This window comes from Sporothrix brasiliensis (genome assembly GCF_000820605.1).
Source record: "Sporothrix brasiliensis 5110 chromosome Unknown Cont19, whole genome shotgun sequence".
In the NCBI taxonomy this organism is placed as follows: Eukaryota; Fungi; Ascomycota; class Sordariomycetes; order Ophiostomatales; family Ophiostomataceae; genus Sporothrix; species Sporothrix brasiliensis.
In genome coordinates this window covers 3,902,247-3,918,341 of record NW_024467138.1, presented here as the reverse complement: position 1 = coordinate 3,918,341, position 16,095 = coordinate 3,902,247, and the positions used below count along the sequence as shown (strand labels likewise).

Genomic DNA, 16,095 nt, shown 5'->3' with positions numbered 1-16,095 from the left:
TCTCATGATCTCACACTTCGCAGCCACAGTCGACACTGACCTCTTCGTTTCGACATCCCTTTCAAACGACGTTCCATCCAACGCAGCAACCAAACATCGGTCTGAATATGGACTCTCACGCGGCCGGCCCCCGGGCCAAAAAGGCCAAGCTGGACAAGGCGAGCAGGGCTGTAAAGGCGGCGACGAGCGAAAACGTCGAAAACGGCGAGAAAGTCAAAAAGTCGACCAAGATAAAGACGAAGAAGGCCAACGGCATAGAATACACCGAGAAGATGGACAAGATGGACACATCCGAGACCAAGGCAAAATCAAAACGGCCGATAGAGGAGGATGAGGGTGAGGACGAGGTGGACGAAACGGCAGCAGCTGAGCTGGAGGAGAAGGACGTTGGCGAGGCGACGGAGGAGAAGGCGCCAGCAGAGGAAGAGCTTCCCACGACGTTCAAGGAGCTGGGCCTCGTCGACGTGCTCTGCGAAATCTGCGCAACGCTCAAGTTCTCCAAGCCCACGCCGATCCAGGCCAAGGCCGTGCCCGTGGCTCTGCAGAACCGCGACGTCATCGGCACGGCCGAGACGGGCAGCGGCAAGACGCTCGCGTTTGCCCTCCCCATCCTGCAGGCGCTGCTCGACAAGCCGCGGCCGTTCTTCGGCCTTGTGATGGCGCCGACGCGCGAGCTGGCCGTGCAGATCGGGCAGACCTTTGAAGCGTTCTCGAGCATCGCGCTGCGGTGCGCCGTGATTGTCGGCGGCATGGACATGGTCCCGCAGACGATTGCGCTCGGCAAGCGGCCGCACATCATTGTGGCCACGCCGGGCCGGCTGCTGGACCACCTCGAGTCGACCAAGGGCTTCTCGCTCAAGAGCCTGCGCTATCTGGTGATTGACGAGGCGGACCGGCTGCTGGACATGGACTTTGGGCCGACGCTGGAAACGATTCTCAAGCACCTGCCGCGCGAGCGCCGCACCATGCTCTTCTCGGCGACCATGTCCAAAAAGGTCGAGAGCCTGCAGCGCGCCAGCCTGCGCGACCCCGTGCGCGTGACGGCCACGTCGCCCGGCGCGGCGGGGCCCGACGGCCAGCAGATGGTGGCGACGCTCAAGCAGAGCATGCACCTGGTGCCGTATCCGAAAAAGGACACGGCGCTGGTGTATCTGATCAACGAGTACAGCGGGCGGTCGGTGATTGTGTTTACGCGCACCGTCTACGAGACGCACCGCGTGGCCTTTTTGCTGCGCGCCCTCGGCTTTGGCGCGATCCCGCTCAACGGCAAGCTGAGCCAGTCGGCGCGGCTGGCGGCGCTCAACAAGATCAAGTCGGGCGACCGCGGCATTCTCGTCGCCACCGACATTGCCGCGCGCGGCCTCGACATCCCGCGCATCAGCATCGTCATCAACTACGACGTGCCCCAGGACAGCAAGACGTATGTGCACCGCGTGGGCCGGACCGCGCGCGCGGGCAAGTCGGGCCACGCCATCAACCTGGTCACGCAGTACGACGTGCAGCATTTCCTGGCCATTGAAAAGGCCATTGGCATGGAGCGCCAGATCCGGCCGCTGCCCGTCGACAACGAGGAAATGGACGTGTTCCGCCCGCGCGTCGAGGAGGCGCAGCGGCACGCCAAGGCGGAGATGCGCACGTGGCAGGAGCAGCAGGCCAACCACGGCCGGCGCAGCGGCGGTCGGCCGCGCAACAACGGGTCGGGCGTGATGGGTGGCCGCAGCCGGGACGACGACATGGACAGGGGAGAGTTGTAATGATTTGCGCGGCCGTTCTTGAGACGATACACCTCTGTACTTTTACCGATCCATTTACTACTGGCTTTTGGGTTGGGCTGTTTTTTCCCGGCGTTTTTACGAGTTTTGCCAACTTGCGTGTTTCTTTAGGATGCTAGGTTTTATGCTAGGTTTGTATTTGTTAATACAGATACCGTTTTGCCAATTTTTACATTCTTTCTATCGACAACCATCTTGTCGTCGAACAGCTTGTATTCAACTGAGAGGTGTGTCTCATTGTGATGGCTGTCTCACTGAAAAAGTGGGTCTCTACGGACACCAATGGGCGCTGCCGCCGCGCCGGTATCGTCCCGCTTTTGGCTCTTGCCCATCCTATTGTTTGCCAGTTAAGCGCCCGACAACTGACAAGGGTCTTCCGCAGCCGCTTTTCCTCTTCCTCTTTGACTCTCACTCACCACTTTGTCTTTTCGTCTATTGTTTACCTGTGGGGTGCTTTCACTCTGGGAAGCGCCGGCAGGCTGAAAGCGACAAAGTGTGCAGAGTCAATATGTCAGGGGCAGAAGAACCAGGCTGTTGGAATCAGGTACAGACGGCCGTTTTTGTCGATGAGCTGGCCACGATCCCCACGAGAGTCTCGACCGCTGCCCGCCAGGCCACCCAGTGGCATCTTCACGATTCGCGCCGGCCGCAGAGAAGGTCGCAGGTGGTGGACATATAAATGCAGAAATCTGATGAGGGAGGGTTGGAAAGAGCTCAGAGTGGAGAGACGAGACGAAATAGTAAAGAAGAGAGATGAGGAAGGATTGCAATATTGAAAGCGTGTCCGAAAGTGGTCTGACGAGATGCACTGTCTGTCAGATGGTTTGGACAACAGGAGACCCGATGCAATGGCCGCATGGCTCCTTAGCACCGCATGGATTTCGTAGAGAGGATGCTCTGTACGTTGTAATTACTTGTTTGCTCTACATATTCATGAATTTAATTCAACCGTACATCAAGACTGGATGTGACAGAATGCCTCAAGGTCTGCCAAACCAAGCGAGTCGTCGTTGCTGCATGGTAACGATCCAGTCGTCATCACAATTGTTCGACATCACCGCAATTTATTTCTTTTCCCTTCTCGCCCTCTTTCTTTTGTTTCTCTTTCTTATTTTCCCTTCTTTCCTTCTTTCGCATATCACAGAAAACATTGCGTCGACTTGCATATCCCACCAATACCACCCTGGTCGACCAAACCAGCCTATGAGATCTTCTGGAACCCCTGCCATCCCGTCCCCGCCAACTCGCTAATACGACTGTGCTTGAATCTCCCTTCAGTTTTCCTTTTAAGCGCCGGCCAGTCTGCGAGCTATTGTGTATGGCGCATTCTGATTTCTGAACGGTGGCCCTCACCTGTGATTGCGATTGGCCTTTTTTGATTGGCCTTTTATGGTCTGTGAAGCACACTGAAAGTTGACGAAGAGAGAAAGGACGGCCAGACTGGCCTCGTTCATCCCTCTCACGTCTGTGTTTCTCGCTCTCCCCCCTCAACCCGGCCATCGGAACAATATCGGGTGCAGGAAGCTCTGCTTTCTTGTCGTTGTGCCGCCAATGCCAGTCGAACCCACAAAGACGTCCGCCGGTGGGCCTAGATCATTGCACTTTTCCTCAATGTCGTCTGTGCCGATATTTCCTTTTCCCCATATGGATTCCTCCTTTTCTGGTTTCCCATCCCCATCCCCATCCCCCATCACATCTGGACACTTGCAGAATAGCGTGCTCGTGTCCATCCCACGCTAGACCCGTCGTAGCAATCCATCCTGCAGGTGCCTCGTTCCCAAGGGCGGCTGCATGGACTGCTGCCATCGAATGCCGCATATTTTTATTTTCTTTTTGCATTCTCGTTTGCCGCTGTCGTTTGGCCCATTCGTCTGAGAAAATCACACTCCATGCACGTCCCTTTTTCGCGGTGATGAGATGCAAAGTGGACTACGAACACAGCAAACGATGGGTGGGTGCCGTAATCGTATTAGTCTCGGGGCGAGTCTGTTGGCCGCTTGTCAATGTATTGATATGTCGTGGCCTTCCACCTCGTCCTATATACTGGGCTTGCCTGACCTTCTTCGGCTTCGTTTCCCTTCCTTGTGGTCCAGCGTCTTCATACCGTTCCTGTCTTTTTTCTTTGTGTGTCTCTCGAAAGCAAGCTGGCCTGCTTTCGCCTTTCTCTCTTTTCACTCCATAATATATACATTCAACTTCCTGGCTTCTGCAGGCAGTCGGCCGTGGAACACCACTTTCAGCACACGACAGTATACACTTTCCTAATTCTTATTCACTCTTTGTCTTCTTGTCTTCATCCCATTCTCACTTAGTATGGTCTCGACTCTTTTATAAGTTATTTCGTTTTAGAGACGACCTCACGGACACGACACTCATCTCTTTTTTTACTCTTTTTTTTCATTCCTACATAGACCTTCAAATGTCTCCGATACGCCAGTCGGGCCGCTTGGCCACGGCCGTGGTTGCGGCCGTCTTGTCTCTCGGCCTCTTTTCCACCGCCGCCTTGGCCATCCAGGTCACGCCCAACTCGCCCTGTGCCTCGCTCTGCATCGACAGCGCCGGGCTCGACACCTCGGACCCCAACTCGTCCAACACCGTCAATGCCGACATTGTCTGCAACGACGCCGATTTTGCCAGCAAAAGCGCCGGCAAAAAGTGGACGGCCTGCATGGGCTGCCTGCAGAACAGCACCTTCTCCCAGGGCGCCGAGAGCGACCAGGCCTGGTTCTTTTACAACCTGCGGTACAACGTCGACTACTGCATCTTTGGCTACCCGGACGCCGGCGACGCCATTGGCTCCAGCCCGTGCCAGACGTCGACGGCCTGCGGGCCCCTGCAGGGCAGCCTCTACGACGGGGTCCCCCGCATGGGCAACCGCACCGAGTTTGGCTACTGCACGGCCAACGGCACGACCCTGGCGAGCAGCCAGTTCAAGGGCTGCACGGCGTGCGTCGGCGGCAGCGGCGACCAGAACATTGTGGCCAACTCGCTCATTGCCCTCGAGGCGGGCTGCCTGCAGCAGCTGCCGCCGGACGAGGCGGTCGGGCTCAGCGGATCGGTGTTTGCGTCGGCCACGACCATTTCGATCGTGGCACCGACCCAGACGAGCGGCTCTGGTTCGAACGCGTCGGGCGCGGGCGCGGGCACGGACGGCCGCCATGTCGCCACCACCACGATTGCTGTCATTGTTGTCGTGGCTCTGCTGGCCGTTGCTGCGATGGGTGGGTTTGCGTTTGTGTGCTACCGCAAGCGCCGCGGCTCGGCTCGCCGTGGTGCGGCCGGCTCCAAGAGCATCTTTGGCAAGAACAAGGAGCAGGACGGCTTTTACGGAGCCGAGGGCGGTTTTGGTGAAGGCGGGGGCAGTGGCGGCGGGGGCAGTAGTGGTTTCGTGCCCAGCGGTGGCATCCGAGGCAGTGGCCTCGGCGGGTTTGTGTCGGTTCCGACGGGCGGTGCCAGTGTGCGTGGCTCGCCAGCGTCTGCCGCGGACCCCAACGCTTGGTCCTCTCGCTTTCCGTCCAGCGAGGTGATCACGTCGCCGCTCAGCTTCCAGTGTCGCGCGAGCGCCACGAGTCTTGGCGACATGGTCGACCGCAAGGCCGTCGCTGAGTCCGTCGCCGAGTCCGCTCCTCCTGCTGCCACCGTTCCTTCCAACCGTGGCGGCGGCGGACACAGCCGCAGCAGCAGTACCGGCAGCGTCGAGATGGGCGTGGCACTGCAAGAGCAGCAGCTGCAGCAGCAGGTACAGGCCGCCTCGCGCAGAAAGCACCAAAAACCCCAGGCAGTGAGCAGCGCCGCCATCCACGCTGCCATTAATGCTGCCGCCGCATCCCATTCCACCGCCGCCACCATGTCCACCACGAATAGCCTTGGCAGCGGTGGCAGCAGCGGCCACCTGTCGGCCATTGTCGAGTCGCCGTTCCCGTCGCCCGCGCCTGCAGCCCGTACTGGCAACGGTGCGGACGGCATCGGAAACATCGGAAACATCGGAAACATTGGCATGCGCGTCCACTCGATCGACTTTGACAAGAAGGGCTACGCCGAAGCCGCTGCGGCGGTATCGCAGTCACCCCCGCCCCGGCTGCACCAGCTCAAGACATCCTTCTCGCCCTATCTGGGCACGAACTCGTCGCCCTCGTACAACACGCCGACGTCGTCGACAGCACTGCTGTCGTCCACGTCTCTGACGGGCCAACTGCCCTCGCCGCCCACAGGTCACAGCGTCTACAACCCGAGCGTGTATGCCCCAGCCCATGGCGCTGCTGGCCCGTCGCCGACGGCCTACACCAACACCAACATGGCTGCTGCTGCCGGCCAGCGCGGCGTCTACCAGGGCTGGTCCGCCATGGTGTCCGCGGCGCAGCAGTACCAGCAGCAGCAGCTGCAGCAACAACACCTACAAAACTCGGCAACAACGTCCATGCCGGCATCGGCCGTGGGGTTCTACCGTGGCGAGCGCGAGCCGGCGTCCGCCGTGTCCGTCGTGTCCGTCGCTTCGCTGGCGTCCTCCAACGGTCTCGGCGCGGCCACCATGGCCGCGCGGCAAACGTTCTCGGACCGGGAACCGCAGTCGGCTGGTGGTGCAGGCGACGTGTCGGCCACGTCCATGCACCCGCCCGGTGGAGGCTTCCAGCCGGTGTCGTCGGCCGCCTCGTCGGTGCGACAGCACAACAAGTCGCCGCATGGGCGGTCGCCGCACACCAAAGCCAAGCTGCCCCTGGGCAGCGGCAAGCCGTCGCATGCGCGGTCACCGCACACGCAGACGGAGCTGGTACAGACCGAATTCCTCCCGCCGCCGCCAGCGAGGACACGGAGGTGACGAGGAGAGGAGATGGCGATGGACTTGGATCGGATAACGACATGATGTCTTCTTTTCTTTGCCTGCCTTTTTCGCTTTTGTTTCCATATTCGCCTTCCTTTCTTTTCATCCTGTCTGTATAATTAGTACTGCGTAGCAGATTCACGGCCGACTTACCACGTTACCTTTGTCGTCTCATTATTAACCATTAACCTTTCCTCTGGCTAAAGTGGCTGTTCATCACTTTCCGCGAGAGAGAAAATATACCCCTATTCTGTTGCCTTTGGCTCCTGCCTTGTGTAAGTGCTCAGTACATTACCGAAACGGGCAGTAGAAGACCGTGTGGATGTGCTTCTTTCCCTGAAAATTATCTTGCCTCTCCTCTGGCAATGTCGTTGATCGTACCTTCCCTAGTTGTAGCCAATCGGACAACACCGACTGCGCACCTTCCCGTCGAGCCAGGTCGCTGTATTCGAGGGACAAACAGCGACACCCTAGCCAGGGGCGGGCAGGAGCTACCCGGGACACGTTATGCCAAAACGGGCCAGGGTATTCCAGGCACAGCAAGTGCCCGTAGTGGAACCGTGTGCCCGGTCCCGCCTTCCTGGTTCACTCTTGGGACCCCTCCTCTCCCCCTTGGTATCAGTTCCTGCCTTTTGCCCTGACACCCGGACTGTGTCAGAACTCTCCATCTCTTCTGACGTCGTCTGCCAGTTGTCTATTCTTCTTCTCTTCCTCTCTTCTTCTCTTCTTTGTCATTCTCCATCTGTGCAAGAGCACCCATTAGAATCCCCGCATCTCGTTTGTTTCCTTTATTTTACACTCATCAATACGCGAGTCTACACCATGTCTTGTAAGTCCAGTCCGTTGAGCTTCATCCTCCCCGACTTTCGTTAGCTAACCCTCGCGCCCCAGTCTTCAACACCACAGCGACCCTCCGCCACACGTCGCAGTTGCCGGCGGGGACCGACAAGACGACGGCCGTCAAGGCGATGCTGCAGGACCACCGCGCGTTTATCCAGTGCGGACCCCACAGCGTCGACTGCGCGACGGTCGCCGACGACGAGGCGGCCCAGCTGGCCGAGACGGCCCTGGCATCGCACGCCAAGTCGGAGCACCCGTTGCCGGAGGATGTGCGGGCGGTGCTGGCATCGTCGCCCCGGGAAAAGGACGGCCGGCGGTTTGGCGTCTACCGCGTGACGGACGTCGTGCAGACGCTGCCGGCGGGGCTGTGGGACTCCAAGGTGGTCAGCACGTACGAGATGACGGACATGCCGTCGGGCGTGTTTGTGCGGATCCGCAGCCCCATGTCGATTGTGATGGACACGACGTGGACGGTGGCGGAGACGGAAGGTGGCGGCGACGCGTCTGACAGCGCATCCGAGACGAAGCTGGTGCTCGTCGAGGAGATTGTCATCTACTGCTCGCGGCTGCTGGTCGGCACCGTCAAGGGCCTGTGCGAGGGCGGCTGGCAGCAGATCCACGGAAACATGATGAAGCGGCTGGCCGAGGGCGACGCGGCCGAGATGGGCAAGCAGTAGAGTGACGTGGGCGTGCGTCCCTCCATATACCATACACCAAACACCATATACCACATACCATACATACAAGAGAGCTGAGACGAAAGAACAAAAGACATAGACGGCATCGGCGTTTTGGGCATTCTCCTTTCTTGCAGTTTCATTTCCATGTACCAATGAACGGTCGCGGGCGTATATACAAATCAGATCCATCCATCCTCCCTTCTTCATATGCTTACAGCTTCCCCATGTAGGTTTGGCCGCGCTGCAGGGCCACGACGGCACCGGCCACCATCTCGTCGACAATCTCCTTGGCCGGCTGCACCTTTTTGATGTTGCCGGCGACCTGGCCCATCAGGTACGGCATCTCCACCTCGTCCTCGTCGCTGTCAAACGTGACGTCGTCGCCGACATGGCCCTCGCGGCCGTGGCTCTCGAGGTCGTGCTCAAAGGGGATGATGCCCTGGCTGCAGAGGTCGCGGATCTTCTGCGGCTGCTCGTGCCACTTGCGAATGTAGGGGTTGAGCTTGGTGCGCAGCGGGCGGCCCGTCAGCACCAGCGTAATGTCCGTGTCGTCCGTGTCGCACGTCACCACGGCCTGCTTGTGCGCCTCGCTGCAGTTGGCCTCCTGGCACGCCACAAAGCGCGTGCCCACCCAGACGCCCGCCGCGCCCTGCATCAGCGCCGCCGCCAGCCCGCGGCCGTCCGCGATGCCGCCGGCGGCCACCACGAGCGGCTCCGCCAGCAAAAAGTTTGTCTGGCCCGTGGCGCGGCGCCGCTCCTCGGCCACGAGCTGCGCCACGTCCACGACGGCCGGGATCAGCACCGTGCCGGCGACGGGCCCCGTGTGGCCGCCGCCCTCGGTGCCCTGCGCGCACACCATGTCGACGCCGCGCGCCAGCGCCTTGGCCGCGTGCTTGGGGTGGCCGACCATGTTCATGACCAGGATGCCGTGGCGGTGCAGGCGGTCGATGACGTAGGCGGGCGGCACGCCGACGGCGCTGACAAACAGCTTGGCGCCCTCGTGGATGACAATGTCAATCAGCTCGTCGAGCTTGCCGTCGGTGTAGTCGTAGTTGGTGGCGCGGGCGCCGTTGCCGACCTGGGGCAGCGCCAGGTCGATGCCAAAGGGCAGGTCGGGCCGGGCGAGCTCGGCCTTGAGCTCGGCCACGACGTCACGCAGCTGCTGGGGCGTCAGGCGGAAGCCGCCGACGACGCCGAGGCCGCCGGCGTTGCTGACGGCCGCGGCCAAGGAGCCGCCAGAGACGCGGGCCATGCCGGCGAGGACGACCGGGTGCTGGATGCCGAGAAGCTTGGTTAGGGGTGTCGAGAGAGGCGCCATTGTGGATATGGGAGGGGGGTGGGCGAGTAGGAGAGTGTGAGGATGGGAAAGAAAGATGGGGGACGGAATAAAGGAGAGAAATCGGGGGGAGACTGGGCAGAGAGCGTGAAATGGTGAATAGTAAAAACGACAAAGATGAAGCCATGTTAGCATATAGCTGTAAGTCAAGCCCCGGACGGTGTCTGCAAATCGCCGCAACTGCCATTTGGGGCTTTGCGGGGATCCGCGGCCAAACTGGGGAAGCTGCGACGCTAGCGCCTGCCGAACAAAACATGCCGAGGCACAACGGGAAGGCGCCGAGGGCAGCAACAGCAGCCTGTGCAATTGACTGTCAACAGCGTAGATAGTGTAGATAGTGCAGTCAGGATAGTCCACAAATACGACACCAAATAACAAGTTGTCGGAGCAGGATATGATCGACGACAGCACTCGTGGGCACTCAGAGAGAGCAGCGAAACTACGACATACGACATCGAGCGGTAACGGCTCGCGGCTTCATTGGCCATGTCCACTTGAGGCCACAGCTGTGTGACTGACATTGCCAATGGCTGCATTCATACGCATCGTTACTTTTTATTGCAAGCAGAGAGTGAAGTCCGCCGCAGGTCCGGCGTCAACGCCTATAAAATCGATAAAATACAATGTCATTCCTTCGTCGCGGGAGAGGGTCGCTCGCTCGAGAGTCGGGGCCCTCTCGTCTAGGTATATACTGTAGACATGAAATAAAGATGGAGAAAGAGGAGGAAAAGGGAACGAGAAAGATAAAAGGGCGCAAGGTGTAAAGAAACAAAAGTGAGTATAGTACAGCGAAGTGACACATTGCGCGCAACAAGCCGCCGAGGCGTTGGTGTGATGTGCGGAGTGCGCGGCTCTACCGCGTACGCCTCGTCTAATCGAAGCGCGGCAATCGGGCCGGGACAAACCCCCCTTCGCGCACCTTTTGCGAGACGGCAGGCGTCGCTGTCGGTCCAGACGTGGTGTTGCCGTCCACCGGTGTTGTTGCTGTTGGCGCAGGCCTGTCCGTGGCCTTGTCTGTGGGCTGGCCCGAAATCCTATCGGAAACCGTGTCGGCTGTCGCCGCCGCGGCCGTCTCGGCCCCGGCCAGTCCACGCTCGCGCGCCAGACGCGCGGCTGCTTCGCGGCGCATCGCAATCGCCTCGTCCTCTTCGTGCGCGGCTCGCTCGTCTTCTGCCCGGAGCTGTTCGGCCGTCAGTTCGACCGCTGGGGTGGCGTCCGCCTCTTCATCGACACGCTCGTCCAAGGCGTCGCCGCCGAGGGGCAGCGACGCGCTGCTGCCGAGACGCTTGGTGATGGACGACGGCGGCGACCGCGGCGACGACCCGGCGGCCATGCTGTCCATGGTCGTGCGCGAGACGCTGCGGCTGAGCACGCCCTTTGCTGCGGGGACAAGCACCGGACCCCCGGCTGCCGGGGTTGCCGAGGCGCCCGTGTCGGCGCGCGTCTTGCCCTTGCGCTGCTCCACCGCCGCCGCCGCTGCGGCGAGGCTGCTGCTGCTGCTGAAGCGCGTGCGTCCGCTGCTGCGGTCGTCGACGTGGTTGAGTGCCACGGCAAACTCGTCGTCCAGCGGCACGGCGTCCTCGTCGTCCTCCTCGTCGCTCGGGAACAGGTCGCCACGCGACCGGATGGAATTGGACGTGTCGCCCGAGCTGGTCGTTCCGCTGCGTTGCCGCGTCGCGGGCGTGCCGTCGTCGTTGTAGGCCAGAGACCCGGCACCCGGCCCACGTCCACGTCCACCACCTGCTGTTGCTGGCCGGCCGTCCGCTGCGGGGACAGACGACATGGCCGTTCCATACTGCCTTGATGCGTCCGCCGCCGCCAGCTCGTTCTGCCATGGCAACGGCCCATGCCGTGACCCGGTGCCGTCTTGGTGGTAGTCGTAGTCGTCGCCATGGCCGCCCAGGAGTGGCTCGTTTTCGTCTCGGGCGCGCATCATGTCGGCCCCGCCGCCCATCCGCCGCCCGCCCATTGCGTTCCGGAGGCTGTCGCGGCTGGGGCCGCCGCTGTTGGGGTGCTCGCGCAGGTTGGCCGCGCTCGGCTTGTATCGTAATGTGCCGCCGATCTTCCACGGCAGCCGGCTCAGGAAGCCCAGTGGTGCTGAGCTCGGGATGACGGTCGGGTCGTCGCCGCCGGGCGGCTTGCGCCACGCCGCGCGTGTGGTGTAGCTCATGCCGCGGCCCCGCCGTGGCTGGTCCACAATCTCGCCGCCGCCGCCGCCGCCAGCACCGTGGGATGCTGCCATGGCGCCCTCGACGTCACCTGCCGCGTCGCCGTCGCCGTCGCCATCCAGGTGGGGCCGGTTTCGTATGGAGCCCGACCCGGCCAAGAGCCGGTCCCAGTGCTCGGAGCGGCTGCCGCGCCAACTGCCAAAGAACCCACGGCCAAACAGGCTGCTGATCGTGCCCGCACCCGACGCGCCAGCTCCCCCGCCTCCGCCTCCTCCTCCTCCGGCCCGCTCGTCGTCCATGTCGCTCGCCCCGGCGCCGCCGAGCCCGTCGTAGTCGTCGTTGTAGTCGTCGTACCAGTCGTCGTAGAAATCAAAACTGTACTCGGCCCGGCTGCGGTGCGCGCCGCGTGCGCGCTCGCGCTGCCGCCGGGCGCGGTCGTCGCGGTCGCCGAGGCAGACGGCCGTGCACGAGTCAAAGGCCTCGCCGACGGAGGCCAGGCACGGGTTGACGTAGGCGTGCTGGAACGTCCAGATGCCGGCCGCGGCGTTTTCCGTCACCGTCTCGGCGTTGTGGGAGATTTGGTTCCACCGCTGCCTCAGCCGCGGGTCCTCGAGAAAGGCGGCCATGGCGGATGGGTGGGCGAGGATGACGAAGCCCTACTGTATGGGATACGTGAGATGTGCAGGGAGAGCGCGCGGCGCAAAGGTCGCGCAAGAACGGTTCGTACAGCGCACGCGGGTCGGGCTGCGACAAGACGATGCGGCGTGCTGCTGCCACGACCGCCCATGAAGAATACGTCGATGGATCACTGCCACGAATTGATGCCGGATACACCTTGGCAGATGCAAAGTAGAGTCGTAGGAGGACGTCAAAGTGCGCTTCGGTCTTTGCGTGCGGAGACAGATCGTGGGCGAATGAAGATGCGACCTGCCACGGACCGCATACGCCTATCGAGAACGGACAATTCGCTGTCGAAACGCCTGGCCCGCTTATCTGCAGAAGAGCACAGTCGCTCCCCTCGCTGCTGTGTGCCGTTCTCGCCTGACGCTCTGTCTGCTTGTCGCCCAGCCTTTCCCGTTGCCGCGTGCCGTGCCGCTTTGTTTCGTATCGCGGTCGTGCTGCTGCCTTGTAGGTGTGGGGGAGGTCGAATGTCGACACAAGTATCTCTGCTGACTCTGAGACGCTCAATTAATTGTACATGTGGTGCGCATGCTGCAATCGTCGGTGTCGTCGTCGTTTGGGTTGCTGTTGTGTTCTATGGCTGCCGGCACCAGCAGTCGCGATGCGTGGAGGATGGGAGGAGACGGGAAATGGGGGCATGGCCTGGCCCGAATGATTCCAACGGGGCTGCCAATGCTTAACTGCAAAGTACCAAACACGCTAGCCCCGTTACGTCCTTTTCTTAGTCAGTTTTCGTGTGAGTGCTCTGAAAACGACCCTGAAATGCGCTGGATCCCACTAACTCCCCAGAGGGCGCTAGAGACGCCCCGTGCGCTAAAACACGGCGCTGAACGGGGAATGACGTATGATTCTTCAGCAACTGTTCAACGGTGCCAAAACAGCACCAAGTTATTTCGTACGCAACGCACGTTCTCTCTCGAAACACATTGGCTGCGACTCGGATGTCTTCGCACACTGAACCTAGGCTTGTGAAGTGTTCTACAATCGTTAGAGTCAGCTACAGTTAGGAATATGTGTACTGTCGGTTGTCACCACGAGACGTTATTTATCAACATCGAGCAAACATGTGTTGCGACATAAGCATCGTAAATATTCTGTGAATTATCATGTAGATGATGTTCTGTGGCATGCAATACGAGCAGATCATATTTCGCAGCTGGCATGCTGGGGCCGGTGCACTTCCATGTGGTGTTGTAAAGCAGTCAGGAATGTAAGGTGCTGATTCATGGTATTTGATTAAGACCTCATACGAACATACAGGCCAACAGACTTGGCATCACTACGCGCAAGCCACATGTGGAAGAAACAAAACAGAGCTGTAGAATGATGTGAGCTTTCAAATGTCATGAGCTTTCAAATGTCATGAGCTAAAAGTACAATGCAATGGAAATGCTCCGTGCCCAGAACCCCTAAATCCCCTACTGTAAACAAGACGTAGAATGCCACGGGGGCGTATAAACCCGCCGAGGTCTTTAATGCGCCGTTTCGGCTGCTCGCCGGAGCCAAAGTGCCAAAGAGCCAAAGACTCGAAATGTGCCAAACCCATATTACAACATCGACAGAAGACTGTCATTGCTTCTCCCGCATGCCATTCCGCCGTGGGAGAGTCCTTCGCCTGCCGGGCCCGGCCAAAGAGAGCAGCCGTCAAACATATCCAGCCGGCGCTGTGCCCAAGCCAGTTGTCTATGGACTCGAGCAAGAGACGGTGGCTGCGTCGCCAAAATGTACCAGGATGTCGTCGGGTTCGTCCAGGTCGGATTATACCAAAAAAAACTGGACATCGTAATACACGTGCCAGTGAGACGAGGCCAAGCGCCAATGTCGTAGGCTCTCGCGCACGGTGGTAGTGCCGTTCTGGTGCCTTGACGATCTGGCCACCGCAAAGCAAGAACATCGTCCGAGACTTCCACGGACGTTGCATCTGGTACTCGATGCCAGCGGGCGGTGGGATTCGGTCGGCGTGCAAATGTCTTGAACATGCGAGTGTGAATTTGGGTGGATAATATATGGATGAGATTTGATGAGATATGATGAGATATGATGAGACATGGGCGGCCGTTGGTATATATGCTAGTATGTGTACAAAGATCGCCATCGTCGTTTGGCATGTGCTAAATCGTAGCGGCGCCGGGAAATTATCGGTGGTGAGAGAGAAGGGAGTGAGAACGGTCGGAGAGTGTCGAGAATCGCGCTCGAATCATGGTGGCAGGCCGGCTTGTTCGATTTTTTCAAGGATCAATTTCATCTCGGCTTGCATCTTCGCTTCGGATCGGCTCAGGTTCTGAACCTGCTCGTTGAGTCGATGGGAGAGCGCCACCTCCGCCTCGGCTCGTTTCCGCTCGCGTTCGAACCGGGCCATGTTGTACTGCACTTCCAGCTCTTTTGTCCGCATCAGCGAGTGGAAGTGCAGTTCGCGGAGCTCGTACTGGTCGATCATCGATTTGAACCGCTGCCGGAACCTGTCGCATTGTTAGCTGGACACTTTGAAAGAGACAGGAGAGGCAGATCATCCCGCCAGGGAACGTACAACTCGTCGAGCTCAACGTCTACCACGTGCTTCTTCGGGTGGTCCTTCTCCTCTTGCAGGTCGTCGAGCTTCTGGAGCAGTGTCGCGTATTTCTGGTCCCACGAGTTCAGATTGGACACTTCGTTGGCTTTCAAAGTCCGGTTCTCGTTCTGCACGCGGAGAAGAGGGTCACGTCAGTATATCGTTGTCGCATGAAGCAATCCACAGAGTGTGCCGCTGCGGGCCAGCGCATCCGCACCTTTAGCTTGTTGTTCTCTTTCTGCAGTTCACGGCACAGCTTCTCCAGCTTCTCCTTCAAGCTCGTCGCCTTGCTGAGCTCGGTTCGGCTCTGGTCGCGGTCTTTTTGCAGCTGGTCGGCGCGCTTCTTGTTTTTGAGGCTTTCGCGCTCGTGTCGTTTCATCTCGTGCAGAAGCTCTGTACAGCGTCGAGACAAGTGATCCGCCTTTTGTGCTGCATCCATCTTGGCCGTCTGGCTATTCAGCTCTCGGTTCGCTTTTCGTACTTCCTTCTCTACAACGCAGAGTCAACGTGGTTAGCTTCGGTCAACGTAGCGGCTTGGGTGTCGCCAGACAACCGGCTCGAGCAGCAGAAGCTCACCTATTTCGAGCTCCTGGTCCTTCTCGCCTGCTTGGTCTAGCTCCAATTGCGCAATCTTTTGGGCGACAAGCTTCGACGCTTCATTTGACGCAACTGTTGGTTGTCGACGTGCCGCCTTGGCGGCTTTGGACGGGGCCGGCGCCGCCTGTGCTGATCCGGACGCTGCTGGTGGCGGCGGCGGCGGCGGCGGCGCAGGCCGTGTGTCGTGCGCGTGTCCGTTCATCGTGGCGGAAGTCTCGTGTGCGTGGCCCACAGCACCGTTTGTTGCGAGTCGTGTGTGCGATGCCGCCGTGGACATTGGGCGGCAAAACGATGTGAAGGCAGCCGGACGAAGGGGGCGTCGGGAAGCGCCGAAAAATCACGGTGAATCAGTGTCCGTTTGAGCTTCCTACACCGAATCAGGATGGGTGTCGGTAAAAGGAGCGTCCGAACAAGTCGACGTCTGGGGTTGGTTGGGGACAATGGCCGTTGAATCGGACAGATCTCGTGGACTGGGGATGCTAAAGGATAGGTATGACAGGGGTCGTGTGGAAAATGTGTAGTCGAACGGCTGGTCGTGGAACGCGGCAGATGTCGGCTCGGCGTCTTTAGCAGGCTCCAAACCGCTTTTCCCGTCCGAGCTGGAGTCGATATCGTGTCTGAAAACGGTATGTCTTGGGCCGCCCGGCTCGCCAG

At 59.9% G+C, this 16,095-nt stretch overlaps 5 protein-coding genes across 5 annotated transcripts; 2 read left to right on the top strand and 3 right to left on the bottom strand.

Moving 5' to 3' along the window:
* Nucleotides 1-107: 107 nt before the first annotated feature.
* Nucleotides 108-1,754, top strand: SPBR_00490 (ATP-dependent RNA helicase DDX47/RRP3; the record flags this gene model as incomplete). The annotated part of the gene is made up of 1 exon (XM_040758809.1): nucleotides 108-1,754. The coding sequence occupies one exon, from the start codon at nucleotides 108-110 to the stop codon at nucleotides 1,752-1,754; it is 1,647 nt and encodes a 548-aa protein (XP_040618879.1).
* Nucleotides 1,755-4,191: 2,437 nt separating this feature from the next.
* Nucleotides 4,192-6,588, top strand: SPBR_00246 (uncharacterized protein; the record flags this gene model as incomplete). The annotated part of the gene is made up of 1 exon (XM_040758565.1): nucleotides 4,192-6,588. The coding sequence occupies one exon, from the start codon at nucleotides 4,192-4,194 to the stop codon at nucleotides 6,586-6,588; it is 2,397 nt and encodes a 798-aa protein (XP_040618878.1).
* Nucleotides 6,589-7,441: 853 nt separating this feature from the next.
* SPBR_00355 (2-nitropropane dioxygenase) lies at nucleotides 7,442-9,429 on the bottom strand (the record flags this gene model as incomplete). The annotated part of the gene is made up of 3 exons (XM_040758674.1): nucleotides 7,442-7,756; nucleotides 7,784-7,958; nucleotides 8,327-9,429. 3 exons carry the CDS (start codon nucleotides 9,427-9,429, stop codon nucleotides 7,442-7,444), a joined length of 1,593 nt encoding a protein of 530 aa, XP_040618877.1.
* Nucleotides 9,430-10,318: 889 nt separating this feature from the next.
* On the bottom strand, nucleotides 10,319-12,241 carry SPBR_00374 (uncharacterized protein; the record flags this gene model as incomplete). Its single annotated transcript, XM_040758693.1, has 1 exon — nucleotides 10,319-12,241. The coding sequence occupies one exon, from the start codon at nucleotides 12,239-12,241 to the stop codon at nucleotides 10,319-10,321; it is 1,923 nt and encodes a 640-aa protein (XP_040618876.1).
* A 2,252-nt stretch (nucleotides 12,242-14,493) lies between these two features.
* Nucleotides 14,494-15,643, bottom strand: SPBR_00746 (uncharacterized protein; the record flags this gene model as incomplete). The annotated part of the gene is made up of 4 exons (XM_040759065.1): nucleotides 14,494-14,755; nucleotides 14,824-14,972; nucleotides 15,029-15,333; nucleotides 15,421-15,643. 4 exons carry the CDS (start codon nucleotides 15,641-15,643, stop codon nucleotides 14,494-14,496), a joined length of 939 nt encoding a protein of 312 aa, XP_040618875.1.
* Nucleotides 15,644-16,095: the final 452 nt, after the last annotated feature.